Source organism: Macaca fascicularis, chromosome 11 (genome assembly GCF_037993035.2).
Source record: "Macaca fascicularis isolate 582-1 chromosome 11, T2T-MFA8v1.1".
Classification (NCBI taxonomy): domain Eukaryota; kingdom Metazoa; phylum Chordata; class Mammalia; order Primates; family Cercopithecidae; genus Macaca; species Macaca fascicularis.
Window position 1 is genome coordinate 107753701 of NC_088385.1, and position 15436 is coordinate 107769136.

Consider the following 15436-nt stretch of genomic DNA (forward strand, 5'->3'; position numbering starts at 1 on the left):
ACTATTATTTCTCCATTTTACAGATGAGGAAACTTGAGCTTTGCCACCCAGCTAGAAATTAATTACCCAAGATTTCATTCTAGGTCTGTTTGACACTAAAGCCCATACTCTTAAACACTATGCCATGGTTTCTTAAACTCCAGCAATGTGGATGCCTATACAAAGCACTAATGATGAACCTCTAAAATGGTTTTAAATTATTTTTATTATGAGGTTACTTAAGTATGTTCAAACATAGAACTATATATAGATACCTTGTATTCCAAATAGCCATTAAAATTGATTTTGCAAATCAGAGTTAAAATTCTGTAACTCAAATAAAAATACAAATTTACCACACTAATTTAATATGGTGTATGTTGTTATTTTGCTGAAGTGCAGTCACTGCTTGTAATGCAATGGGGTACTGGCTGCAGTGATGTTGGTTCTTTGAGTGCAGTACAGTTTTACTGCTAGGTACTTCATGATGACTCTGCATTGCTGCCGCCTTTCTCAGTTCAACCCCCTGTGAAATATCTGTTAATGCTCACTGATGTGAGGTTATTGGATCTTTATTTGCCATGAATGTACCTTGGCATATCCATCTCTCCCCTTTTCTCATTCATTGTACCAGTTGGTGCCAAACCTGATGGAAACACAAAAGTAAACCCAGACATTAAAATTAACTGGCAAGACTTGGTCCAGAATATGCTTATATTAATTTTTAAATGATTAACTTTTAAATGAAAAACAAAGACAGTTTAAGAATTCTTGTGAAGAACTCACAAACTCTGGTTGGAAAACACTGAGTAACCTAAAATGCCATTCCCAGAGACATTAGTGAGACATTAAACATTAGTTAAGTAGTAGGAGGTCATTTAGGGTTCAAAGTAGGGGGATAACAAGACAAACGTATAGATGAGAGAAGATTATTCTGGTGGTAAACGGGATGGAGTTCATGTGGGAGAATCTGGTACTGTAACAGAGTTAGTGGCTGTGACTGTGGTCTTGACATGAGACAGAAATCAACTAGGGAGGTGGGATGAAGAGGCGGGTCTTGGGGGAGAGGGATGGAATTGCTGGCAGAACTGGTCATTGGCTGGGTATGGGGATAGTAAGTGTTCCCTGAGATTTTATCTCAGGGTGACACAGTCTGAGCTGTTCCCAGGAACGTGGAAGTTGGGAAGAAGATGTGATGCTTATAGGTTAGATGTGTTGATTTGATATGCCCGTGAGACTTCTTACCTCAGAATGCCTCATGGGAAATTAGAAATATGGAGAACATGTTCATGAGATGAAAATATTGGCACTATCTGCACAGAGAGTTCAGTTAAATCTTTGGAAGAAGATGAGATAATAAGAGTGAGAATTAGTACGTTGTGTGTGTGTGGAGGACCAAGGACCAATCTTTGGGGGAAGCGTGGTCAGGATAGAAATAATAACAGAGGTAGGAGAACCAGGCAAGCACCTTTCTTGGAAAGCCCAGAGAATTTCTAGAAGGATAGACTGAAGAGGTTGAAAATTAAAGTCTGCCTAGGTGACATCCTGAGAGCCACGTGAGTGGGTGGTGGGATGGGAGCCACGTTGCAGAGCTCTGAATACGGAGGGAAGGGCTGTGAGTAGAAACTTCTCTTTTAAGGTACTTTTTTCAATGAAAATGGAGGGGTAGATAGTGTGAGGATGATACAGTAGCTAACAGATACTTTTGGGGAGCTTTTTGCCAAGCACTGTGTTTTAACTACTTTTTCTGTATTTACTCATTTAATCCTCAAAAAGATCCTGAGGTTAAACAGTGTTATTTTCCCCCATTTTATAAATGAGGAGATGGAGTTCCTGAGAGGGTAAAGAGTTGCCTATGGACACATGAGAGTAAGAGCTGCGATTTGAGCCCAGGTCATCAGGCTCCTATTGGATGACACTCTTGTTACCTGACATCTTGCAGACTTGGGCCAAGTGTGGCCTTCCCTGGTCCAGTCAGGTTTAGCTACCATGTCGGGGTGTTGGGTTGAAATTTTCCCCCCAAAAGGTACTTTGAAATTCGAATCCCCAGTACCTGTGATTGTGACCGTATTTGGAAATAGGGTATTTGCAGGTGTAATTAAGTTAAGATGAGGTCATCTGGACTAGGGTTGGCCCTACTCCAATGTGACTAGTGTCCTTATAAGAAGGGAAGAGACACAGAGACCATACAGGGAGAGCTCTGTGATAGTAGAGGCAGAGGTATGAGTGATACATCTCCAAGCCAAGGAATACCCTGGGATTTCTGGCAACATCAGAAGCCTGGAGAGAGACCTGGAACAGATTCTTCTCTAGAGCCTTCAGAGATAGCACAGCCCTGCTGACACCTTATTTTGGACTCGTAGCCCCCAGAACTGTGAGAAAATAAATTTATGTTGTTTTAAGCCACCGAGTTTGTGGTACTTTGTCACAGCAGCCTTAGAAAACTAACCTCTGAAGGGGAGGTAGATATGACAGATGCTTAATCTTCCCAAAAGGTGCCAGCGTAACCAGAAGGCTCTTGATTACTGCTTCAGTTCCCTGGCTCAAATGGGCTGAAACGATAGGAAATTTATTATTTCACATAACAGGAACACCAGAGGCAGGCCTGTCTTTAGGATGGGTTGATTAAGCTGCTCAGTGACATTGTAAAAGGCCTTTTCCCCTATGCCTTCCTCTCTCAATTTATCTTCATGGTGGCAACCACATGGCTGTAGGGTTTCAGGAACTGCATTCAGACATGACAATGATCAGAGGGAAAGAAGCTTTGGTGCCCTCCTCAGGCCTTCGCTTGAGGAGCTGAGAAACTTTCCCCTGTAGCTCCTTGGTAGACTCCTCCTATCTCACTGGGCAGGGCTGTATCCCACGACCATCCTTGAGCCAATCATTGACAAGGGAGATGGCATTGTTTTTAGCCCTATCAGGCTCACCTGAGGCTTTGGACAGGGATGAGGAAGGGAAGGAGCCTTGTGTCCTGGGTCACAAGGCTGTGTGGGGTGGGACAGATTCCCAGATGAAGTCGTGGCTCTGTTGGGAGGCAGGAGGGGAATGATTCTGCATAGGCAACGGGCTATATCCACTGCTCACAGTCTGTCCAGTGCGAAGCACTTTTGCAATATTTATAGTAAGAACAAAAATAATTTACAACTTTAGACTCAAAGTACTAGAGGGAGGACAGATGTATGGATCATCCAAGAGTTCTTTTCTAAAATCTCCTTTGTTTTCTTTCATTTCTTGTACTTCATTCCTTCTCTTACAAAACAGTCATCTCACACAGAAGTGTCACATTTGTGAGGGTGTTCCATTTAGGAAAATAGCATATGTGTGGATTTCCTAGTAATGTGGTTCCTAGACGAACCTATGTCTTGTCAAAAGCAGTGGGGTGAAAAAATCCAGAGAACAGAAGAAGGACTCCTAAAACTATTCTATTTATTCATGAGATACTTGATTAGCCCCTTATTTTCTAGGTAAATTCCCATTTTAGCCATCGTATGAGAGATTTAAGAACCACATAGTTAACATTATTTTTTCTCAAGACAGCTTACAATTTGGGGTGTTCTTTCCATCTCTTTCTTCACAGTTTTGGGTCCAGTGGGAATTGAGACCCGTGTTCCTGCTTCCCTCCCCAAGAGGGGACATGATGGTGGGTGAGGGAGGATGGGCAGGCTATCAGTGCTGCCAACGTGACATTCCTATTCTTTGCCCCTTGGGTATCAGCTCTTCCCTGGATGATTGTCTCTTCAAAATACTGTGGTTTCATTGTTGCTTTTAAATTGAGACTCATCTATTTATATTTCATCATAATTATGCAGATCTTGTCATAGCTCATTTATATCAATAATGTGGATTAAAATATTTGCTAATGAATTCCATTTTCAGAGTAAATGATGTAGAAATTTCCTAAATAAAAAAAGACTTGTTAGCTGTGTGAACTATATTTTTTCAAAATTAAATATATGCTATAAATTAGCTATAATTTTATAAAATAAATGCTAAAATCTGAAATCTTAGAGAGTCCAAAGTTCCTTAGAGACTTTTTATTTTTTTTGGAAAAAGAACATATATTTATTTATTAAGTGTTTATGATGAATCAGATCTATATTGATATATTTAACCGCATATATTTAAGGTGCACAACATAATGTCTTGGTATACATAGTGAAATTATTACTGTAGTCAAGCAACTTGACATGACCATCATCTCACAGTTACCATTTTTAATGTGTGTGTGGTAAGAGCACCTAAAATCTACTGTTAGCAAATTTCCAGTTCACACAATATGAAGTTATTAACTCTAGTTCTCATGCTGTATATGAAATCTCTAGACTTATTCACGTTACATAACTTAATTACAGCTTGGTACTTTTTTACCTCTGTCTTCTGATCCTCCCTGCTCCTGGTAATCACCAGTCTACTCTTTGTTTATATATATATATAAATCTTGATATATATATATGTATATATGTAATTTATAAAGTTTATATATAAAAATCTTTATAATTAACATTATAATTTAAATTAATCTTTACAATTTATATATTTTTTTAATTCCATAATTTATATAAATTTTTATATATATAAATTTTTATATATACATATATATAAAGATTTTGTGTATAAGTGAGATCATACAGTCATTTTCTGTTATTTCACTTAGTATAATATTCCCTAGGTTCATCCAAATTCATGCTACCTTCCCCAGGTCCCAGACCCTATACCTCGAAAGGCTCTTTCCCCCGAACTCCGGAGGAGCACTTTCTGATCTACTTTAAAATGGCTTCTTTCATCTTGCTTTGTACTGTAGTTAGTTGTAGTTTATGGGAAAGAACATAGATTTTGGAGTCAAATCTGTGCTTAAGTTCTGCCTCTGGAACTTGATGTAGGCCAGGTTGAGATCCAGTTTTCTCATCTGTAAGACTGAAATTGTAATAGTCCCCTTGTACAATTGCTGTGAGGATTCTAGATCAGTTCTGCAAAGTTTCTAGCTTATAGTAGGACTTAAATAATTTTTTTCTTATGAACACAGGTCTTATCTCCTTTCTTGATTGGACTCTGAGCTCCTTGAAGGCAGAGTGGGCACTTAGCATGTACTTGATAAACATAAGTTGATTAAGTGAACAAGATCCATCAAGAGGGATGATGCCTGCCTGTTTATTGTGAACATACATTCTTAGCCCAAGTGGCATTTGGTTTGACTAACAGCTAAGATTTTGGGGAAGTATGAAAATAATGAAAATAAGCACACCATATGGCTTTGATTGCTGCCACTCACCTAATATGTTTATCTCACTAGGTTATGACATTGCTGGGCCTGTGGCAATTGGGCTCACGCACTGGAAAAATCCATACGTACAAGGCAGACCCACCCTCCCATCAGATCTGCCTCTCTTCGTCTCCAGAGATGCAGGCATCCCTGTGTACCACCGATCTTTCACCCGCAAGACTGACCAGGCCACACCTTTGTCCTGTCCAGCCTCACTGTCTATCACTCCAGTGCCTTCTTACAGCAGTAGTAGCCAGGAAACCCTGAGTCAAGACACGACGGGTAAGTGTTGACTTCCTGTTGGAGATTCAGGACTGGGTGTATATAAGATTCCTTCACACATTTGCCTGCTGAATAAATTGCATCTGTATTTCTGCTTGTGTGATGTGATGGACCCCGACAATACCTCTATGTTCATACTGGCTTTTCTTTTCAATGAGATGGGGTCTCACTATGTTGTCCAGGCTGGTCTCGAACTCCTGGCCTCAAGCAATCCCTCCCACCCCAGCCTCCTGAATAGCTGGGACTACAGGCATGCACACCACTGTGCCCACCTCTCACTGGCCTTTAATAGCTTTGCTATACCAGAAGGAAGGTTGAATGTGTATAGAAATATTTGACCTAAGTGCTAGTTCTGTTTGGTAAAATATTATCTAGAAATCAACTCTGAATCAAAATTCCAAGATCTGTCATATGGCTTTAAGTTATTTAATGCTGTATTTAGTGACAAGATACCTATCTTGGACTAAATTCGTGTATTCAAAAAAGTCATCATCAGAAAGTCATCTTTGAATACTGTAGTTAATACCAATTCATGTTGCTCCACCAAACTGATCTATCTCAAGGGTCTGCAAACTACTGCCAAATCTGGCTGGCTACCTGTTTTTGTACAGCCCAAGAACTAAGAATAGCTTTTACGTTTTTAAATGGTTGGAAAAAAAAGTTTTTAAATAATACTTTGATACACATGAAAGTTATATAAAATTCACACTTCAGTATTTATATATAAGGTTTTCCTGGGACACAGCCACACTGATTGATTTCTGTATTGTCTATGGCTGTTTTCAAATGACAGTGGCAGAGTTGAGTAATTGTGACGGAGACTGTACGTCTCACAAACCCTGAAATATTTATTATCTGGTCCTTTATAGAAAATGTTTGTTGACTGCTGATCTATGTGATCCTTGGAAGTCATGAGTTAAACAGTCAGGGCGAGAAGAATGCTTACAACATCCTGCCTTGAAATTTATCACTTACATCACCCTGGAAATAGCTGCAGAAATGGCCATGCAAGGATGGCCATTTAATTGTTTTTATTTCTAAAATCTGAGTTGGAGGTTTAAATTATGCAAAATCTATCCTGCCATGTTTTCCTTCTATAGATACAGCACTTAGAGATAATGGTTTAGTCAGCCAAATCCAATGTGTAATTCTGGTTCTGGAAATAAATCTTTGAATGTTGGGATACTGCGACACTCAACAATTCATAGATGCTGCCACCTAGAGGTAAGATGCTGAAGTTGCAGAAGTTTTAGATTATCAAAACTAATCTTCAAAGCAGTAGATTGCAGACATCCCTAAATGTTGAGAATCAGCATTGCACTTGTTAAAAATGAAGATTCCTGGGTCTTACCCCAGGGGATGCTGTGTCCATGGCACAGGGTGAGCTTCAGCAATCTGCATTTGGCAGGCTTTACTTCCTGGGATTTTGTTTCCTGCGGTTCCCATACATACCTTTAGGACCCCCTCCAAAGGCTCTTTAGTCAAATGACTGAATTGAAATAGCAGGGATTGGTATTGAAGAGCACTGGGGAACATTTGCATACCACCAGTTCTGCACATGTCAAAAGTAACCATCTTTCTGACTGTCCTTGTTGAAGGTCAGTTTGACAGCAGAAAAAATCACTATCTGGGACTTGAAAATGTTTCTGTATAGTAAGTTTAAAATCTTCTGGGTTTTGCTTTTATTGTGAAGGAAAGCTGGCTCTGCTTGCTTTAGTTTAATAAAATCAGAAGTTAATATATGAAGTACCTCCTTTGCCCAGGGTAGCTGAAAGGTTATGGCATTTTTTGGCAAAAAGGGGTGTGAAATGGCAGCTGCCAGATTAACATTTTATCATGGTTCCCTTAGTTGACTTTTTTCCTCCTCCATAGAGCACTATACTCAGAGTTGATCTGATTTTTGGAAGAGGTTTCTATGTTTAACTTGTGGGTTTTCACAAACAAAAGCCTATAATTCTCTTCATTCCTGGGAACTTTCCATTAGCAATAAAATATGATTTTTTTCCAGGCAACTGCTTATTATTATTCTTACTATTTGTAGCCTAACAAAGTAAGCCTGGATATCCAAATATATACTACACAAGCATGTGATAATCATTTTATCATAGAAAGTTATAGATGCTGGTATAGCTTCTGTAAGTCTCAACAATGATTATGTGTAGGCCAATTATTACATTTATTTGATTTCTTTCAACAATTTGTTGATTTTAATACATATTTTTGTGTGAAAACTTCTAGTTTTCTTTTTGTGTTTTAAAGAATACAGTTTAATTTTATTTTGTTTTAAAAATACAGTTAATTTTATTACTCATTTATACTTAATTTTTTGTTTCTGTGGCTAGTTAGAAGAAAACTCTGAGGTGAGACAAGTCAGTTCAATTATGCTAGGATACCCTACAAATTTCAGACTTTGCCAGACATCCCTTCATAATTCTCAGCTATCTCTCTTCTCTATAAACTTTGGGATTGATATAGAGGAGCTGACGAGTTTTAGGCACAATATAACTGTACAATTATTTATGGATTGTGAGAATTTTCTTGTTTAAGAATTTCCCAAACACATTTTAAAATCATTTTTCTATTTTATAAATCCCACCATTCTGCAATCCTAGAAAGAATGATTAATAGCAGAACACTAACTAAATGACTAGAGCTTCTTGAGCTCTCATTTTATTTATCTGTGTTAACTGTTGTCACCATCCTGTTCCATCATCCTCTCCCTTCATTGTGTGACTAACTTCTACAGTAGATTCTCTTCTGTTAGACTTTACTTAACCCTACTTGTCACCTTGTGCAGTGAACAACTTGTGAAACTGCATAGTGGTCCTGAATGTAGTTCTTCCTTATGACAGAAAAACTGTCTCCCGTGTCTGGCTTGCTCCATCCATCCATCCATCCATCCATCCATCCATCCATCCATCCATCCAATATATAGTAAGTTACCACTCCATGTTATGTATTGTGATAAGTCCTTGGGAGAGAAAGTTAAGTAAGGCATCACGCCTATCTCAGGAGCTGACAGTCTAGTGGAGGAGGCAGACAAGTAAGCCAGGCATTCTAATTCAGTGTAGTGTTAAGATAGATGATTTCACAAGATGTGATCACACATACATTTTTGTTTTAAATTATTTAATTAATGTTATTAAAATGCTAATAGTATTAAAATATTTTAAATATTTAACTAAAATATTAGTAAAAATACATTGAATGCAGAATATATTATTAAATTATTTCTTCAATTAAAAGAAGATACATTTGAGAGAACCATAGGAGGAAAGCTTGGAAATGATCTTTATCTCAGATACTTTTAGTAGGTTTGACACACAATTTTTTAAGAAGTAAATGATGATAGTATTTAATTGATATTAAATTTGTTACAAATAATTTATAAGCTTTGGTTTAAGAGAAAAATAATTAGAAACTTTACACTTCAAAAAGTTGCTACTAGATACTGGACTTTGGGATATACTATAAGAATTCTGGTTAAATCAAGAAATATTTTGAGGACAAAAATAAGGCATGAAAGATATTTTAAAAATTAAAATGGAAATAACTCCTTCATGCTTAGTAAGTTTCACATAAAAAGAGTAAAACTATGTTTTCACTTTATTTCCTTCCAATTTTTATTTTAGGTTTGGGGATATACGTGCAGGTTTGCTACATGGCCAAATTGCATTTCATTTGGGTTTGTTATGTAAATTATTTAATCACCTAGGTAGTGAGCATAGTACCTCATAGGTAGTTTTTCAATCCTCACCTTCCTCCCAACCTCCACTCTCAAGTAGGCCTTGGTGTCTATTGTTCCCTTCTGTGTGTCCATGTTAACATGCAATTTTTGATAACCAAGATGTGTAACTTCCATCACCACTACCACCTCCACCGTACAACTTCTCTTTCTAGTCATTCCTGTATCCCCAGCTGATCCTCAATCACTCCCTTCCTTTCTGTCTAATCCCCAGCTGCATACTGATGCCCCCAAAGTCATATTTTCATGTCTGATTTCTCTGACAAGTTTTACCTGTGTATGTATACATATACTGCCTACTGGAACTTTCAACCTGGATATATCCCAGACTATCAAAACTTATATGCCCCAAATGGAACTTCCTTCTGGTAGCCCTCAAAGTTGAATTTATTATTCTATTTAATGCTGGCATAGTCTCATTGTGTTAGTTTGGACTGCCATAGCAAATATACAATTGGGTGGCTTAAACAACAAATGTTTATTTCTCATGGAAAAGAAAAAAAAAAGACTAGGAAGTCCAAGATTAGGGTACTGACAGATTTGGCGTCTGGTGAGGGCTGTCTTCCTGGTTTCCAGCTGGTTGGTCTTCTCACTATACCCTCACAGAATAGAATGAGAGTGAGCTGGCCCTCTGGCTTCTTCTTATAAGGACACTAAGCCCATTCATGAGGGCTCCACCCTCATAACCTAATCACCTCCCAAAGTCCCTACCTCCAAATGCCATCATGCTGTAATTAGAATTCCAACATATTTATTTTGGAGAGACACAAACATTCAGTTAATTGCATCATCCACAGTACTAATCCAGTTTTTTGGGTTAACCCCCTCATGCTTAACCTTCTGCTGGCCATCAGCCTCCACAGCCAGCTGGCTAACATATTAATTACATCTATTTTAGAAATATTGGTACTTCAGAGCTTCCTCTCCATCCTTGCTGACATTTCAGCTCAAACTCTCACCATCTCTGCCTAGACTAGTGCTGCTAGCAGTCTTGTTACAAGTCTCCCTGCATCTTAATTCTTCCATGACCATAGTTTAGCTTTCCCAATTCATCTCTGTCTCTTCTTCTTTCCCTCACTCCCTTTCACTTTCTCTCTCTCCCTTCCTCTCTCTCTCCTTCTCTCTTTTCCTCTTTCTCCCTCCCTCTCCCACCTTTTCTTCCTCCTTTTCCACCTCCTCCTGCCCTCCACTTGAAAATCTCTGTTGCTTTTCCACTGACAATAGAATAAAGTCTAAACACTTCGTACATGGTACAGGTGCATGAGGGCCTTCCTAACTAACTTTAGCTGACTCTCCAGCATCTCTCACCACTCTGTACAGATGCGTCGGCACAGTAGTTACACTTGATTCTTTACTGTTTCCTAAAAGCTTATGATTTTGCACGTCTGTGTCATCTACTTTGATACCTTTCCTTACATTCTCCTCCTAGAACATTCTTATTCTTCAAACTCAGTTAAGAGTTTCCTCTGTGAATTATTTCCCTTTTTGCCTCAGCATATTTTGTTCTTTCTGTTTCCGTTGGCAATTCTTATGCACGTATTGAATTTTGCTCTTACTGTACTTCAATACAGTTTTTTCATATGGCTACCACAATAGATGTAAATAAAGTTCTTGAGTTAGGAATTAATAGTTTGATCATGTACTTGTTTGCTCAGTGCAGAGCTTGGCATGTAGGAAGTATGTTTTCTATGACCATTGAAACTGCATATTAGACACAGTTGAAGAGAGAATTAGGCCTGGAAGATAGATCTGAAGAAATTACCCCATTATCAGTACAAAGATATATGAGATACAAAAACAAGAAGGAGGAGGTTGAAATGTAGAAAGCAGAATGAAAAAGCTCAACATCCATTTAATAGAAATTCTGTTCTGCATTAAAAGAATAGAACGTATATATATGAGGAATGTTTAAAAAGGCAATGGCTGGAAGTTTCCCCAGAATTGATTAGGAGACACAAATTCTTTGATGTAAGAAGCATGATGAGTGCCGAATAGAATAAATAAAAATATATCCATATGTAAATATATGGTGAGTCAGCAAAAATCAGAAATGTTTTATAAATAACTTGAGAGAAAAGACAGATTACCTGCAAGTGAGAAACAAATTGATTACCTGCAAAGTGAGAAACAAGTAGTAATGACAGGCTGGAAAACAGCAGCTTGATATCTTCAAGGTGCTGAAGAAAGTGAAGGTCAATTCAGAATTCCAAATGGAGCTAAGTGATCACTGGAGAGGGAGATCAGCATAAGAAAATTTTTGGAAAAAGACTGGGAAAATGTATTCTATGTAGACCACCTGAAAGAATGACTAAACAACCTAGTTTAGAAAAGAAGGGTCTTGGCTGGGCATGGTGGCTCACTCCTGTAATCTCAGCATTTTGGGAGGCTGAGGCAGGCAGATCATCTGAGGTCAGGAGTTCAAGACCAGCCTGGCCAACATGGCAAAACCCCATCTCTACTAAAATACAAAAATTAGCTGGGTGTCGTGTCATGCACCTGTAATCCTAGCTCTTTGGGAAGCTGAGGCATGAGATTGCTTGAACCTGGGAGGCGGAGGCTGTGGTGAGCTGAGATGGTGCCACTGCACCCCAGCCTGAGCAACAGAGCGAGACTCTGTCTCAAAAAAAGAAAAAAGTGATCTTGAATCTAGAAGAAACGATGAAATAATAAGAAAAATATGTATATAAAAATTCAAAAGATCCCTCTTAGAAGAATGATTTTTCAAGCAGGGATGATGTTGTTTCACAGGGGACATTTGGCAATGTCTGGATATATTTTTGGTTGACACAACTGGGCAGGAGGTATCACAGGCATCTAGTGGGTGGACACCAGGGATACTGCTAAACATCCTACATGCAGAAGACGTGGTCCCTAACTCATTGTCCCATGTTCATTGTCAATTCTTAACTCTCCTTCCTCCCTGGGAGTTTCTTACCCTCTGTGTAGTACCTTGCCCTTGCAATGGGTCCCCTCCTTTAGGGCATTCCCAGGATTCTTGTTTCTTTCTTAGGGCTGTCCTTGGTGAAGTATGATTAGCACCTTTGATTTCTCCTTTCTCAGGTTTCTGTGTTCTTTAGCTCTCCATAAATTGTATCTCATGCTGCACTTAGGCCTTTCTTTTTAACTAATACCAGTTTCTTAACCCTGGTGCTGTGGACATTTTGGGCTGAATAATTCTTAGCTGTGGGGTTTGTCCTGTGCATTGTAGGATGTTTAGCAGCATCCCTGGCCTGCACCCAACAGATGTCAGTTGTGACAGCCAAAAAAAGTTTTCAGACATTGCCATATGTATGCTTGCAGGCGAAATCACCCCTAGTTGAGAACCACTGACTTATACCAAAGTCTGATCCTGTTCTCTGAAGCTCTGCTTGGTGGCAGTAGTCTGGTACCTTAATTATTGATAATGGGTTCATGGGTTTTAATGCATTTGATCCTATTTTAGCAAGGGCCTTTTGCAAACCATACCCTAATCAAAAACATGGGGGGAATTTTTTTCCAAAGAGGAAGATTTTTCCCCTTGAGACTACTGGTAACACCTTTGTCCTCTGATGTGTTCAAGACCATTGGTAATCTCCCTGCGTTTCCATAGGCAGGAATCATTGAGAACTCTTCCTTTTGCCTTGTGCCCTCCTTCCCTGGCCTCACCATCTTCCCTTTAGTGGTATTCTGGTGGGATTGTGTTTTTAAAAAAGAATGCTAGGCTAGGCACAGTGGCTCATGCCTGAAATCCCAGCACTTTGGGAGGCCGAGGTGGCTGGATCACAAGGTCAGGAGTTTGAGACAAGCCTGGCCAAGATGGTGAAACCCTGTCTCTACTAAAAATACAAACATTAGCTGGGTATGGTGGCATGCTCCTGTAGTCCCAGCTACCCGGGAGGCTGAGGCAGGAGAATCGCTTGAACCTGGGAGGCAAAGGTTGCAGTGAGTCAAGATTGTGCCACTGCACTCCAGCCTGGGCAACAAAAGCATAACTTTGTCTTAAAAACAAACAAACGCATAAACAAAACACTAATGAATTCCAAACATTCCTTATGGACTTTACACACATGTTCCTCATTTGTGAAAAGGAGAGGAGTTGAGCAATGACTGTCTTCTGTTCCAGATCACTTCCCAGGAGCCTAGCTTTTGCCTGTGCACCTAAAGTCTGAGCAGAGCATCGTGTCTTGTCTTGAGGGGGAGGGTGTTCACTCACCTTTTCTGGTGACCTTGCCGAGCTTACTGGTACTCCATATATGCAAGCTCTGAAAACTTAGGTGCCCAATGTTATGTTGCTGTGAATTTGCCTGGGGTATAGAGTATCTTAGAAGAGGTGCCCATTTGATAGCATGAATTCAATGTCTTTCAACAAATTGTGACCAGATATTTTCAGAACTGATGCCAACCGAAACAGAGGTTTGATTTCAGAGATAGAGTGCTGCAAACAGTGACCCTGCAACCTGAGCGACTGATGTGACCACGAGATGCAGAGTAATTGGACCTCACCAGGAGACTCGTGTGTTCCCTTATAGAGAAGGCCAGAGACACTCCTTGACCTGTCCCTGCTTGCACACCGTGTGCCCAGCCAGCCTGAGCCTTTCTGCTAGAGTGTTAGTTCAGCTAAATCCGTGTCACAGAGTAATGGAAGACCAGGTACCCTCTACAAAAACCAGAGAAATATAAATTAGAAAGTCTCTAAACCATTATATTTAAAGTGGGTTTCTTCTAGAGAACACAGAGTTGGATCTAGTGTTTTTATCCATTCTGACAGTTTCTTTTAATTGATGTCGTTAGACCATTCACAAGTAAAGTGATGACTGGCATAGTTGAATTAGTATCTACCATGTTTGTAACCATTTTCTATTATTGCATTTGTTCGTTTCTCTTTTTCCTACTTTTTCTCTTGCCTTTTCTGATTTTAATTGAGCATTGTATATGATTTTTTAAAAATGGAATGTCATCTTCCTACTGCCCTCTCTGCCTTTAAAAATTTCCCTTTTGTCAAAGTAGCCCTGAAGGGGTATTTAGATTTTAATCATATGTTATGGAATAAATTTCCTGGTTTGGTTTACATGGAGTGTGAATATGAGGGTTAACTTACTTAAGATATTGTAACAAGTAGGGCATTTTTATGCATTTTGAAAGGTGATTTGTGGTTTCCTAAGATGCTGGCTGGGTAGAAGATGTCACAGTGGAAGGGAAGGCAAATTTCAGTTGAGGCTCTTCAGGTGAGGGACCAGGGTTCCAAGCAGCAGGACAGTGTGCAAAGGCTGATTCCAGAAGACTTGGGGGTAAATGTCTCCTTCACATTGAGGTTGAGTGCTGAATGTGTCATCAATAGAGGTATTGCCGCACAGGGTGGCTGGGTTCTCTGGGGCTGTTACTCCGGTCTTCCATGGTACATTCCATGTGTTAATGGACATTTATGTGCAAGCCCAGAATTTTAACCTCTATGTATACTACTTCTCAATGAAAAACTAAGTTGGGAACTGCCTGTACTTTAGAACTAAGAGAATCTTTGGAAACATTCATTTTGACAAGAGCGTTGGCTAAGAGAAATACATTGCTGAGCTTTCTTCAAATTTCCTGTTTTCCTAAACTTGCCTATACTGTTCTTTTCAGAATTCAAGGATGTTTCCTGTTGTTTAATTACTGATTCCAGCAGTCCTGTTAATTCTTTCTCCATGTGTGCTGGTTATTTAGTTTTACAAGATTGAAAACACCAATGAATCAGAGAATGATTGGTGACAAAGAAATGATGAAGACAAAGTCAATTTAATGATGTAGCTATTAAGTTACCTGGGGATTTCTAATATAAGAGACTGAAGAACTTGAATAAAAGCTGTGTTGAATCTGATTTGCAAATAATTATATATTTTAAAATCAGATGGCTTTAAGATGCTCCAATAAAGTCATCCATCTTCCAGTCATCTAAACTCTTGCCACTCAAAGTGTGGTCCACAAGAGCTAAGAGAGCCTGAGTTTGGATTTAACAGTATCATCCAAAAGGGATAATGCAAGGGACATTTTAGAGATAGCTTCAATAGCACTCTGTAGTTAATGGGATGTGTTATATGACTGAATGGATATCCCATATATTTTCAATAAAGTTAAAATGTGATACTGAAGCTTCGTAGTTTAGGCCAGTGATTCTCAAACTTTAACGTTAATGTAAGCCCACTGGACTTCTTGTT

At 39.0% G+C, this 15436-nt stretch overlaps 1 protein-coding gene across 8 annotated transcripts in view; it reads left to right on the forward strand.

Annotated features, from left to right (window-relative positions):
* Window positions 1-15436, forward strand: part of ANO4 (anoctamin 4) — a 413826-nt gene that overhangs the window by 19497 nt on the left and 378893 nt on the right. For all 8 annotated transcript variants that reach the window (XR_012420534.1, XM_015431432.4, XM_005571998.5 and 5 more), the window contains exon 3: window positions 5270-5521. Coding sequence is in view for 7 of the 8 variants with exons in the window: in XM_015431432.4 (XP_015286918.3) it covers window positions 5270-5521 (252 nt within the window). In the remaining variant the exon portion in view is untranslated. The remainder of the gene's footprint in view (window positions 1-5269; window positions 5522-15436) is intronic.